Raw genomic sequence first — 14960 nt, 5'->3', positions numbered from 1 at the left:
AGATGTGCTTGCTTTCCCTTCATCTTCCACCATGATTGTAAGTAAGTTTCCTAAGGCCTCCCAACTATGCTTTCTATACAGCCTGTGGAACTGTGAGTCAATTAAACCTCTTTTATTCATAAATTACCCAGTCTGAGGTAGTTCTTTATAGCAGTGTGAGAATGGACCAATAAAAATCCTCAGAGAGGAATTCTCTGGCTAGGTAATAAGAAAATGACACCACTGCCCACTGCAAATTTCTCCCTTTTTTTAAAGATGTACCACCACCTGACTTTATAATCTATATTCATTTCTTTATTTATTTGTTTTCCATTTCCCCAACTAAATGAATGCTTCAGGAAGAGAGTACAATAAAGTGATTAAACACATAGAATCTAAAACAAACCGCCTGATTTGAATTTCACCTTTGTCACTTACTAACTTTATGAACTTGGGCAAGACACTAAACTCCATGCAGTTTCCACATTTATAAAATTGAATAAGGCCAATATGGCCAACTAGAAACAGCTGTGATCAAAGACTCCCACCCCCTCATGAAACCACGCCACCAGGGCCTTGGGTCCCAAGCACAGAGCTGTGCAGATTCTCAGTGACCACTTGGCTGAGGACTACCTAAGAGAGTTCCCAGAGGAGGGGCAGCAGCCATCATTGTGGCTGTCTGCTGCCTAAGATAACTGAGCTCCCAGAGGGAGGGGCGACAGCCATCACTGCAGCTCCAGTCTGCGTTTTTTTTTTCTGCTAGTACTAGGGAAGCTGGCTCGTTCAGAATCAGGAGGAATTCCTCACACTGCAGCACAGTGGCTGTGGCAGATCATGGCCAGATTGCCTCTTTAGGCCAGACACTGACCCATCCCTCCTCACTGTAAGGGGCCTCCCTGCAGGAATTTCAGCACTCCAGCCAGCGGTTTAGGAAAAGAACTCTGATCTCCCTGGGACTGAGGCCCTGGGGGAAAGGGCAGCCACAGTCTCTGCAGGTCAGCAGACTTAGGCTTTCCCCCTGCTGGTTCTGATGAATCTGGGCAGTTCAGATAAGTGGAATTCCCCCTATGCAGCGCACCCTTTCTGCAAAGGGGCATTTAGAGTTTTTTGTTAAGCGAGTCCTGGATCTCGTGCCACCTGACAGGGTGAGATCCCCCAACAGGGGTCACCAGCCATCTTATACAGGAGCATTCCTGCTAACATCAGATCAGTGTCCCTCTGGGACTGAGATCCCCCCAAAAACGAGCATGTGGTCATCTTTGCTGTTCTGCAGCCTTCACTGGTGACACCTCCAGGTGTGGAAGGGACCCAGGTGAATAGGATCTGGAGTGGACCCCCAGCAAACTGCAGAAACCCTATGGAAGAGGGGCCTGACTATTAAAAGAAAAACAAACAGAAAGCAACAACAACAGCACCAATAAGAAAGTTCCCACAAAAACCCAATCCAAAAGTCAGCAGCCTCAAATATTTAAGCTAGATAAACTCATGAAGATAAGAAGAATCAATAAAAAAATGCTGAAAACTCAAAAAAGCATGAGTGTCTCTTCTCCAAATGATTGCCACACCTCTCCAGCAAGAGCACATAACTGGGCTGAGGCTAAGATGGAAGAACTGACAAAGGTAGGCTTCAGAAGGTAGATAATAATGAACTATGCTGAGCTAAAGGTTCATGTTCTAACCCAATGCAAAGAAGCTAAGAATGTGATAAAACATTAAAGAAGCTGTTAACCAGAATAACAGATTTAGAGAGGAACATAAATGACCTGATCTAGCTGAAAAACACAACACAAGAACTTTACAATACAACCACAAGTATCAATAGCTGAATAGACCAAGTGGAGGGAAGAATTTCCAAGCTTGATGACTATCTTGCTGAAATAACACTGGCAGACAAGATTAGAGAAAAAAGTATGAAAAGGAATCAATGAAACCTCCAAGAACTATGGGATTATCTAAAAAGACCAAACCTACTGCTGATTGGGATACCTGAAAGAGACAAGGAGATGGGAATTACATTGGAAAACATACTTCAGGATATCATCCAGGAGAACTTCCCCAACCTAACAAGACAGGTCAACATTAAACTTCAGGAGATGTATAGAACCCCAGTAACATACTGCATGAGAAGATCAACCCCAAGCCACATAATTGTCAGATCCTCCAAGGTTGAAATGAAAGAAAAACTGTTAAGGGCAGCCAGAGAGAAAGGCCAGGTCACCTACAAAGGGAAACCCATCAGACTAACAGTGGACCTCCAAGCAGAAACCTGACAGGCCAGAAGAGATTGAGGGCCAATATTCAACATTCTTTAACAAAAAAGAATTTCCAAACCCAGGATTTTATATCTGGTCAAACTAAACTTTATACCTGAAGGATAATTAAAATCCTTTTCAGACAAGCAAATGCTGAGAGAATTTGTCATCAGCAGACCTGCCTTGCAAGAGCTCCTGAAGGAAGCAACTAAATATGGAAAGAAAAAACTGTTGCCAGACACTGTAAAAACACACTGAAGTGCAAAAACCAATGACACTATGAAACAACTACGTCAACAAGTTTGCAAAATAAGCAGCCAGGATCATGATGACAGGATCAAATTCACACAGAACAATATTAATCATAAATGGAAAATGGGCTAAATGCCCCAAATAAAAGACACAGAATGGAAAGCTGGGTAGAGTCATGACCCATTGGTGTGCTGTATTCAAGAGACCCATGTCACATGCCAAGACATACATAGGCTCAAAATAAAGAGATGGAGGAAAAGTTACCAAGCAAATGGAAAGCAGAAATAAGCAGGAGTTGCAACCCTAGTTTCTGACACAACAGATTTTAAACCAACAAAGATTAAAATGACAAAGAAGGACATTGCATAATGGTAAAAGGATCAATTCAACAACAAGAAGAGCTAACTATTCTAAATATATATGCATCCAATATAGGCACTCTCATATTCATAAAACAAGTTCTTAGAGACCTACAAAGAGACTTAGACTCACACACAATAATAGTGGGAGGTTGTGTCAATATTAGTCAGATCATCAAGATAGAAAATGAACAAGGATATTCAAGACTTGAACTCAGCTCATGATCAAGTGGGCCTGATAGATATCTATGACCTGGAAGCCCCCTCCCCTCTTCCAGTTGTCCCTCCTTCACCTTGAGTTGTCCCATTTCTGGACTGAACCAATGTACATCTTACATATTTTGATTGATGTCTCATGTCTCCCTAAAATGTATAAAACCAAGCTGTACCCCTACCACCTTGGCCACATGTCGTCAGGACCTCCTGAGACTGTGTCACAAGTGTGCATCCTCAACCTTGGCAAAATAAACTTTTTAAATTAACTGAGAACTGTCTCAGATCTGGGGGGTTTGCATCACTTAGGGTCAAATCATCCACCGATTCCCACTAAAATTTAATGGAGAATCTAACTTACATCTGAGGTTCAAATGGGTTCTCAGTAATCTTCATAGGATTTTATGGTAGGTTACCAACCTACATTGTTACAAGGTAGAAACCTCAATGTTTTCCTTTAAGAACAGAGCCTGCTTAGCCTGAGTAACCTTTCACCCTCGAGGAAGTAAGAATGTGTACATCCTGGGGGCAAGCTGACTCCAAAGAGAGCCAAAAAAAGGGGTAGAGCTATGTGCACTCATACTTCTTCTTTAACAACCTCTTTAGTTAAAGAATTCATGATTTCTTCCTATGGAAAAAAGTAAGTGAGGTGGTGTAGGGAATAGCAGAGGTTTTCTTCTCAATACTTCCTATTTTGCAGGACACAAAGCAATTTGGATACAGGAAGGAAATTGTTCCCTTCTACAATATACAACCCCAGGTATTAATATATTAATAAAAGTACTAAAATGATAAACAGAGCTCATAGGTAGACATGATGAAATGTTCTAATTCTTTGGTACTGAAACTTTTGGCTATGACTCGAGCCTGGCACATAACGAAGAGGTGGTAGAAACCATTGTGTCATGCTGCCTTTTGCTTTCAAGCTGATACTTACTTATCACATTTTCCCTGATAATCTTTGTCATCTTGGTACTGTACCTTCAGTAACATGGTAGGCATAGTCATGCTTAGTGTTCAGGGGCAAAGCAGACAGGGCAGGTGTCTAAAAATATTGAATGCTAGTATATGGTGCAAGGTGAGGAGACTGTGTTTTCAGGGACACATAGCAAGGCCAGTCCAGCAGGCAGAGTGACATTCTGAAGGTATAGCAGTGGTGAGCCGTCCACTACTGCCTCTCCAATGCACTGCCATAGCCTCCTGTACTTTCCTCATTTATTCATTCATTCACCTTGTATGTGCCAGACATTATTCTAGGTTTGGGGAATGGATCAGTGAACTACCTTAACAATAACAAAGTCTGCCTTTATGGTGTTACCTCTCTGTCTTATAACTCTCCACTAGCTGTTAAGCTCATTTAGGGTAGAAATTGTGTTTCACTCATTGGTGAATCTCTACTGCTAGCAACTGTGCCCAGGACTGCAGCACTCAATAAATGTTAAATTAAGGTTGAACTCACTAACATTGATTAATGATATGTTCTGACACATGGACAAAGCAAGTAAAAGGGATTCAAGTGGTGTTCTGTTTACATGTGAACCATGATCTCTATGGTTTCCTATTGTATTTATTTGTTTCATGTTGTCAAAATGTGAGTAACATTGAGATATCCAAGGAGGCAGGTAGGTAATTGACATTAAAAGTCTGTCAAGGCCGAGCACAGTGCCTCACACCTGTAATCCCAGCACTTTGGGAGGCCAAGGCGGGTGGATCATGAGGTCAGGAGTTCAAGACCAGCCTGGCCAACATGGTGAAACCCCATCTCTACTAAAAATACAAAAATTTGTCAGATGTGGTGGTGCGTGCCTGTAATCCCAGCTACTTGGGAGGCAGAGGCAGGAGAATTGCTTGAACCTGGGAGGCGGAGGTTGCAGTGAGCCGAGGTGGCGCCATTGCATTCCAGCCTGGGCAACAGGGCAAGACTCTGTCTCAAAAAAAATAAATAAAATAAAAAATAAATAAATAAAATAAAATAAAGTCTGTCAATAAGAGTGAATGTATCTGTAGAGGGCACAAATTGGGGGATATGTCCATCTGCCCATAGATGGACACACACAGATTTAGAATGGCTTAATAGAGGAGGAGACTCTTGAATTAAATCTTGCAAGCTAAGAAAATGTTTCTAAAATTAAATACAAAATAAAAGGCAATCATTTTATGTTAGCACTAGATGGCAGGGGAAGGCAGAGACCCACCACGCTGCCTTCTCTAGATGGAGATCTCTGTGTAACTTAGAGAGGCACAGACTACATGTCTGTTTTTTTGGGGTTCTTTGTGTATGTTGTTGATTTTTGTTTGATTTAGTCTTCAGAAAAAGGTGATCACAGTTTCTTTTGCTGATATATATCTGTTATGCCCTAATGGCATCCTTGAAGGTATAGTAATATCTATGTCAAAGAGAAGATATTTGAGACAGAGGAGAAAATCAGCAGATCACTTCCTTCCCCGACCCCTGAGAATGGATGTTTCTTGGCAGTGGAGAAATTGGGCATCGTGCCAGCACGGAGGTGCCTGGACTGTGGTAACAGACAGTTTCATTAGATTACCCACAGTTTCTCAAGAGGTAATTCCATTAGACAGTGTTTATCAGTCATCATATGCTTTGCTTGTCATGACTCCACTGTTCAGTAGCAGTAACACCTCCAGAACAATACTCTGTGTGTGTGTGTGTGTGTGTGTGTAAAAACAAAACAAAACTGCCTGAGATGACTTACAGAAGAGGTATCTTCTCTGTAGTAATGAACATAAAAAAGAAAGAGACTGAGTAGGCAGCATTAAAATGTAGGCACCCCACACATAAACATATTATTGTGCTTTTAATTCAGGAATCAGATCTGCAGCAATAACTAGAAAGCACCTGAAAACATCAGACGTGGATTATTTAGGCTGTTTAGGTGATCTAAATTATGCACTATCTTGTAAGTCTTCTGAGGGAATTTTTTTTTTCTGTACTATTTGATTATTTTCTCTGGAATGATTCATTTCCTGGTACACTGGAATATTTCTTTCTCCTGCTTTCTTTCCCTCTCTCCTCGGCTCACGTCTGTAGATATAAGGCGCATGTTGAACAAACCTATCACATGCTCTCAGACTTGAGTGGACAATGTTTCTCTTTGTCTGATGTTTCTGGTCAAGATTTTGGAAGAGGTCTGTGCCCTCTAGTTCATATCTCCTATTTATTCTCTTTTAAACATTTTCCTCTTTATATATGTAGCTTTTTCTTCCTAATGTCACTCATCACTAGACTATAGTTTTGTATGATTTAAATCTGATAACAATTTTTTCTTTTACATCTTTACTTAAACCATAGCCACTTTATTACCTTTTTCTCTGTTTAGAGATATGAGTACCTTCAAAATCATAATAATTAAAGATTCCCTTCTAGTGGTTAATTTTTAAGCACGTTAGGACATCAAGAGATGGGGGCATCTTGGTCACTTTTTGTTGTTGGTATTAAAAGCTCTTAGTGATATGAACTAAGGGCACCTTATCAAAACAATTTCCTATTACTAACATTCACTTATCTTCAAGTCTAGCTATTCTATTTTACTACCTACTATTCCCAATCTCCCAGCTGCTTTTTACTGCTTCAACTTTTCCTTATGCTGGTCCTTCCTCCTGCAATGCCCTTCCCCTTTTCTCTACAAAATCCAAAACTTTTCATCCTTTAGGACATCTCAGATTTTCATCTGTCCAAGCCTTGTTTGATCTATTCCTCTGAAAGCTCACAGAATTTAATCTGTACCTTATTGATAGGACTGATCAGTAATCTATTATCTACCATAAGCTACTTGAGGGTAGAACCAGTGCCAGATTTAACTTGGTATTTTTTCACAATGCTTAATATTCGGTAGGTCCACACAATCAATGCTACTTTTGAATAATTATGTCATCAACATATTCCCTTTAAAAATATCCATGAATTCTGCAATCTTTGAGTGTTCTCTGTATATTATGCTATAAGCATCATATTCCTGGTTCATCATGTCGGTAAGACAGTGTATGTTTTTAATATCCCCATTTAAACTGACTAGGGCCTGCCCTCAGTTTCCTAAATTTCTATTAAAAAGGGAAACTCGCTCATGCTATTTCCTTCTTCCAACAATTTGCCCCTCCTCATACCCATTATCTGCTTGCTTTTGTTCATTCTTCAGTGCCTCCAGGAAGTTTTTTGGAAAACTTTTATTTCAGGTTCAAGGTTATGTGTGAAGGTTTGTTACATAGGTAAACTCATTTCAGGGGGGTTTGTTGTACAGATTATTTAGTGACGCAAGTGTTAATCCCAGTACATAATAGTTATCTTTTTTGCTCCTCTCCCTGCTCCCATCTCCAGGCCCTCCCGCAAACCCCAGTGTGTTGCTCCCCACTATGTGTCCTTGTGTTCTAATCATTTAGCTCCCACATATATCTGAGAACATGTGGTATTTGGTTTTCTGTTTCTGCATTAGCTTGCTGAGGATAATAGCCTCCAGCTCCATCCATGTTCCCACAAAAGGCATGATCTCATTCTATTTTATGGATACTGAAATTATGTTTTGCCCAGAATTTATAGTTGTTATTGGCAGGAGGTTTGGTTTGTTGGGATGTATTCAGCTATTTCCAGAAGCTGAAACCCATCACATTATTTTTGAAAGCAATCACTATCTCATTGTTTCTTATATTAGGTATAACTCCTTTGAGACAAACAATATTTATGTAGTTAAGTGAGTCCTGATACTTTATAAAATCTATATTGTTTTATGGCCAACTGCCTTTAATATTAATACACACATAATGGATTGTTAATTTCAATTGAGATTTGCGAGATTTTTGACTTTTTTTTTTTAGTGTCTATAGAAAATGTCCTAAATGCCTTTGGCTCAATTCTTCCATAATGTACAACAGATAAAAATTAATAAATTTTGTAATAGAATCTTTCATTATTTTTTCTGTCATTTTTGGCCTAAATTGTCCTTTACCAAAAGACAGAGCACCCAAATTTATTTCATCTTTTGTTCTAACACAACTTCTACTTTTCTAATGTAAGCATTTAAGTCTACAAATTTCTAAGTAATAGATTATTTGCATTTCATAAATTTCAATATCATATCTTCATTTTTGTCTAATTCTTGTACATTTATGATTTATTTATAATTTCTTCTTTAATTCATAAGCTATTTAAAAGTGTGATTTTGAATTCCAACATAGAATTTAAGAATTTTAAAATTAACTTTTAAGATATTTGTGATGTATGAGCAGATAGTTTATATGATGCAAATTCTTTGATACTTGCTTTATGCCACAATTTTTATAAATGTTCTTTAATCAATGATATGTAAATAAGAACTTATGTCCAATAATTCAAACTTATTGTGTTTTTCAAATATTCAATATCTTCACTATTTTTTGGTTGTTTATTCAATTGAGAGAGTTGTATTGGAACTTTCCATTTTAATGATGTATTTGTCCATTCTTCCTTCATCAAAATTTATTTGCATAATTTGAGAATTATTTATTATATGAATTGGGTTAATGTTATTATATCTTCCTAGAGAATTGAATCACCTACTTTTATGTAGTAATTTGTTGAACTCATAAAAGCATTTTAAAACCCTTTTTTGTCTGTTAATATTATATTATTGTGCTTTTTGTTTAGAGTTGTCTGGTATCTTTTTCAGTGTTTACATTTCCAAATGTTTTTGTCTTTATGTTCTTAGTACTTCTCTTAAACAGCATAAAGTGTTTTTTTTTTTTTTGTTTTAACTTAAATTCTGCAGTCTGGTTCTTTTAAATGACATCTGCAATTCATTTGTATTTATTATGAGTATTCACTTATTTTAATTTATTCCCAGTATCTTTGTTTTTATTTTCTGGCCTTTGTTTCTTTTTTTTTTTTTTTTTAATCATTGATTGAGTTTTGTTGTCATTTTTGTTTGTTTGTTTTTCTGTCCTTTTTTTCTCTATTCTACTAGTGTGGAAATTATATGGCCTATTACTACTTTTTCATGGTTAACATTAAAATGTTTCTGTGCATGCTTTACCTAACAAACTCAGGAGTTAGTACTTTAACTCCTCCTCCAAGTAATTCAAGGGCCTTAACACACTTTATTACTGTCCCGATATATATGTTATTTTGTGTTTGAGATTTATATACAAGCTTATAAATTTATTTGCTTATCTTTTTTTTAGATCTTAGAAGTTCTTCCTAGGATAATTTCCTTTTCTAGTAAAATACATACGTTAGATATCCTTTAACATAAGAGTGTTGCATAAAAACACTTAAAAAAATCATGTACTGGATTTATTTGTCCCTTATTCTTAAAAATTATGATTTTCTGGGTGCAAAAGTAGGACTTGATAGCCATTGTTTCAGCAATTTGAATATATTATTTTGTTATTTTTTAGTTTCCATTGTTGATATTAAGAAGCATGGTATCAGCCTAATTGTCTTTCCTTTCTAGATAAACTGTGTTTTATTTCTCACTCTTTTTATATCTTCTCTATGTTTTTGATTTTCTGCAGTTTCAGTACAATGTTTTTAGATGTGCATTTCCCTTTATTTATTCATCGTAGTAAGTGGGATTCATGTATCATTAATTCACACCCTTTGTCAGTTCTGGAAAGCTATAAGCCATTAAAGCCACACGTGTCTTTATTTTCTCTATCCTTTCCTTCTGGACCTGAAGTTAGCTTCATGTTAGACCTTTTCTTTCTGTCTTCCATATATCTTAATCTCTCTTTATTAGCTTCTATACCCTGTCAGTTTTGCATTTTTCAGTTCAACTGCTTCTAACTATCTCTTCAGCTGTAGATAATGTGCTTTTCAACCCCAACCATTACACTTAAAAAAATAATGATTATATGCTGTTGATATGGTTTGGATCTGTGTTCCTACCCAAATCTCATGTTGAATTGTAATCCCCAGTGTTGGGGCCTGGTGGGAGGTGACTGGCTTATAGAGGTGGTGTTCTCATGAATGGGTTAGCACCATCCCCTAGGTGCTGTTCTTGTGATAGTGAGTTATCCTGAGATCTGGTTGTTTAAAAGCGGGTAGCACCTCTCCCCTCACTTCCTTGCTCCTTCTTACTCCATGTGAGACATCTTGCTATCGCTTCATCTTCTGCCATGATTGTTAATTTCCTGAGGCCTCCCCAGGAGCCAAGTAGAAGCCACTATGCTTCCTATACAGCCTGCAGAACCAGGAGCTAAATTAAACCTCCTTTCTTTATAAATTGCCTAGTCTCAGTTATTTTGTTATAGCAATTAGAGAACAGACTAACACAATTGTTCTAGCTATTAATTTTTAAATCTACCTAATTATGTGGGATAATCCCTATTGCTTACTCGTCATTTTTATTCCACTGTTTATTTTTTAAAATATATCATACATACTTGTTAAACATTATATGCCTCTCCAAGATCTACTTTTGACGATCACTGAGTTATGAGCTATTACCCTTCTATCATGTTTTCATATGTTTTTGCTATTCTTTGATTTTGAGCCCAGTCTTAGTTGATTTGAATCTGTGCTAAACAATAGGAGCTAAAATTAATTATTGCTTCATTCAGAGATTTAATGTTTGCTTCATTTAACAACAACAGGAATCTTCTGTCTTTGAACTTCTTTGATCCTTTCCATTGATTTTCCTGATGACTCAGATTCAGCTCCAGCAACTTGCTGCTATCTCAAAGATTAGTCTTTCAATAACTGGCAGTTGCACTGATGACCACTCTGCATTATGCATGTATTTAACACTTATTACTGTTACTTTAACTAATATTTTTGATACTGTTTTTGCTTGGGAATTTCCTTTATCTTCTGCAAGCCTGTAATGTATAAAAATTACAGCTAATGGAGGACTTTTTATTTTGTAGTGGGAGAGCCCTTCAGAGTATTTAGTCCACATTGACCTAGCCTCTTACTTTTTTTCGTATTTTTTATTTCTTATGTTATTTTTTACATATAGAATATCTACTTTATTGTCTAAATTTGATATTTTCTTTTTTTTTTTCCACGAGGAGCTTTATTTACACATGAACAAAGGTAGATTTCCCTCACATATTACAAAATACACACACACACACACACACACACACACACACACTCTCTGCGTCTAGAAAGTTCCTCAGAAGTAAGACTACCCCTGGGCTGGGGCGGGCGCACACAGGGGTGACCACTGGGCTTGTGGTCCAGGCTGCTCACAATCCTCAGGTGCTGGCAGACAGAGAAGAAATTTCAAAAGAGGAAACCAGGAGACATCCTGGAGGTCAGGAGTCAGAAGCCGGGAATTAGAAGCTGCCAGAGGCTCTTGCACCATGTGGAGCGGATGTGAGCCACGATGCCTCATCTTTCCTCACTGCTTCCCTTGGAGGCACCTGGGGCTGCGCCAGTCCCCAGCCCCCAGCCCCCACTGCGGCCATGCCAAGCCCCTCAGAGTGCAGCAATGGCTTTAGCAGCCACCTGGCGGCCCAGGGGCAGGCTGAGGTCCGTGATGGCCAGAACCACCTTGGGGCTGGACATGGCTGACACCTTCACCAGTTCCGACACCTGCCACAGACAGAGAGGCTGCTTGCTGGATGGCTGGTGGTGGGCGTGCTGTCCCAGGGGAAGGAGGCCCCTACCTGCTCCAAGGGCTGCGCCAAGGCCCCAGCACCAGCGGGAGAGCCAGGAAGGTGGTACTCACGGTGGTGAAGGGCATGAACTGCAGAACACTGCCGCGGCCACCCTGCTCCAGGCAGTCCACACACTACTCCATGAACCACTGCACGAACTGGGTGTGGGGGCCAGCGGTGCGCGACCCCAGGATGGAGGAGATGAGCAGGAAGAGGTTGGCCAGGACTCGGTTCAGAGGGTCCCGCATGTTGACCGTGTGGAGCTGAGAGGCTGAGAGGGAGCTGCTCATGGACCGGTTGGGGCTTGAAAGGATGTTGGCATCATCCTCATTGGAGCTCAGCAGTCGCATCAACTTCGAAGGCTGCACATCGTCCAGGGGGAAGAGGCTGATATAGTCCTCGATGTCTTCACGGTGTCTCTTCTTTTGGCGGGTGGATGCCTGTCCCTTGTGGGAGGAATAGGAACTGAGGGCACACCATACGGCCAGCTTGGCAAGAGCAGTGCCTGGGGGGTCTATGAGGCTGTGCCACTTGGAGGAGTCAGTGAGCAGGCCAGGCAAGATGTGGCCCAGCAGGACCAGGGTCACTTGCTGCATGTCCAGGCAGAGGATGGAGTAGAGCAGTTCCACTGCCCGCAGAGCGCGCTCCTTCCGCGCCTCCTTCAGCAGCTCCTTGATCAGGTTGTTGCAGAACCAGTAGACGCCGCCCATGTGCAGCAGAGTGTCGAAGATGTGGATGGAGCGGCTGTCCACCCAGCCCTTCTCCAGCACTTTGGCAAAGATGTCTGTCAGCACCTCCTTGATGGGCCGCTTGGGGGGCAGCAGGTTCCAGTAGGGCATCGTGTCCACCCCGGTGGAGGGAAACTTGATCTGTGTGGCTGTCTGCTGCAGCACGTCGGCACACAAGCGCTCCAGGATCGAGTTCATGATCACCACCCTCTCATTGTAGAACTGCAGGGTGTTCTCACTAAACAGCGGCCCTGCCAGCTGGCGGATCAACTGCAGCGACTTCTCACGCTCATCCAGCCCCAGCATCCGGACGTGGGCCACAAGCCAAGCCACAGCACACACCGCCAGACTGCATAGCTTCCCTTTGATGTTATCAGTGATTTTTCTGGATGGACTCTAAGGCCAGGACCCCATTCTCCCAGGCATTGAGGATTTCCAAGATGGCGGCTGAGATGCTGAGACAGGCCTCGTGCCACTTCATCTGCACCAGCTTCATCTCCGAGGAGTTGTTGAGCAGGGCCACCAGGGACTCCACTTTGGTGGAATCGGGGCGGAAGCAGAGGTGGTCAGGGTTCAGGATCTTGCCCTCCTCAGGCATGCAGGTCTGCATCCAGGTCTCGAAGAAGGGCACGTCAGCTCCTGTGCGCGACTCAGACAGAATCACCTCTGAACCATAGGTCTGGGCCACATGGCACAGCGTGAGGAAGGAGATGTCAAACAGCAGGGCCCAGACGGAGGCCGGTTTGGTGCTTTCTTCGCTGCCATAGGTTGTGAATTCATTCAAATTGATGAATTTCCGGGCGAAGGAATTCAGCTTTTCAGTGGCAGCAGCGGCAGCCAGCAACAAGTCCAGACTCTTCCCGGACAGCATGTGGCCCAGGACTCCCAGCAGTCCCTCCGGGGACTTAGAGTGGTCCGCATCCATCGTCTTGAGGATGTTTGTGACAGTGGGCTCTGCCCGGAGGATCAGCTGGATGTTGGGCTGGATGTTGGCATTCTCTCCCGATTTCTGCTGGGGTGCGTGCTCTCGGTCTGCTTTGCGCTTAGCCATAAGGCTGTTGACACTGGCCTCAGACAGAAGCCCCTGCTTGCCACATTCTTGGAGCAGGAAGTTTGTACAGTCACAGTTGCAGCGCTGGTCAGCTTTGTCCAACAAGGGTGTGAGTTTCAGCAGGAACTCAAAAGCACAGTTGACATCCTCAGTGAAGTCCTTGTCCCCATGAGAGTACTTCAACTTCACCAAAACCTGTGGAATCTTGAGGAAAGTGAAAGCTGTCCACTTGAGCTCCTCCGTACCCTCGGGAGACTCAATGAGCCCCACGAAGCAAGCTTTCCAGATCTCCAGGACAAAAAGTGGGGTGGGGATATGCTGCATGCGCTTCACCATCGTCAGCTGCTCCACCAGGGACTGTGTCTGGCCTGTCAGGTTCATGGTGCCCTCGAGCAGGATCACGGCGTGGACGGTGGGGAAGCCGGTCTTGTACATCTGCTCCGCATGCACAGACAGCATCATGGGGATGCTCCTAATGAGGGTGCCGCACTGCTCAGCCTGGCTCCGGAGCTGGGGGTTGCTGAGATTGGCCAGGATCTCTCCAAGTTTCAAGAGAGAATGCTCGATGGCAGTCCAGGAAGCTGTTGGTTGATTGGCTCGGGTGCCACCCTGCCCAAGTCCCTGGGATGTGTGCAATGAGGCCTCCTCTAGTTTGGCGATGTGCAGCAGGGCCCGGTTCTTGGTGCTGCTGAGAGTTTTCTCCAGGCGCTGAAGGCACATGGCAAGCTGCTTCTCCCCAGCTGCTGGAGTGCCGGCCTCCAGCCCCTCCCGGAGCCGCTCTGCAGAGGCTGCCGTGCAGCGCAGCAGCCAGTGGAGGGCGCTAAGAAGGGCTCGGCACAGTCCGATGCACTCCTCGGCTTTGCCGTGACAGCTCAGACGGTCACAAAACATGTCCATGATGTCTAGCAATGCCTGGACACACAGGTCCCGAGAAAAGTCATCAAACTTACTGATGGCTGTGAGGACAGAAGAGTAGGACACCATCTGGGAACTAATGGCATACTTCAGGTAGGACAAGATGAGAGGATTGGGGGATGGTCCAATCATGGCCTGCTCTAGTAATGCATCTGCCAGGTTGAGAATGTCCCAGGTGGCTCCTTTAGGAAAGAATTTCTTCATGTTGATTGCCCACTGGTAGTCACTCCAACGCTCCTTCCAGGCTTGCAAAATGGCTTGCTTCAGGTTGACCACCTTCATGATTTCACTCTGAGCAGGTGGCAGCTGTGACGGCCAACTTTGAGGTGAAAGAAGTGGAGCGCACAATCCACTTCTAGGTCGTAGGCCTGATATTTTCAATTTACAATTTTTTCCATTCTGATTTTGTTGTCTTTTGTCTTTGTTGGTTCACCCTCATAGTATCTTATTTCTTGTCAGTTAGATGATTTTAGACTATAGTAATATTTCTTAAAACTTTATTCCTAATAATTCTTTGAGATCTGTGATGGAAGTATGTTCCTCAAAGAAGATTTGTGTTTGCTTATTTCAGGCACCTTAAGACAATACAAATATGAGATCACTTATAATTAAATTCTTA

General features: G+C 42.0%; 1 protein-coding gene across 1 annotated transcript; it reads right to left on the bottom strand.

Moving 5' to 3' along the window:
• Nucleotides 1–11030: 11030 nt before the first annotated feature.
• LOC702124 (mediator of RNA polymerase II transcription subunit 24-like) lies at nucleotides 11031–14713 on the bottom strand. Its single transcript, XM_015142144.3, is given in 3 exon segments — nucleotides 11031–11582; nucleotides 11719–12759; nucleotides 12761–14713. Coding segments are annotated over 3 exon segments (3021 nt in total). The 5' UTR covers nucleotides 14624–14713; the 3' UTR covers nucleotides 11031–11465.
• Between the last annotated feature and the right edge of the window lie 247 nt (nucleotides 14714–14960).

The sequence above is a fragment of the Macaca mulatta genome, chromosome 1 (assembly GCF_049350105.2).
Source record: "Macaca mulatta isolate MMU2019108-1 chromosome 1, T2T-MMU8v2.0, whole genome shotgun sequence".
Taxonomy (NCBI): domain Eukaryota; kingdom Metazoa; phylum Chordata; class Mammalia; order Primates; family Cercopithecidae; genus Macaca; species Macaca mulatta.
The sequence above is the reverse complement of the archived record's forward strand: the minus strand, read 5'-3'. Positions and strand labels throughout refer to the sequence as shown.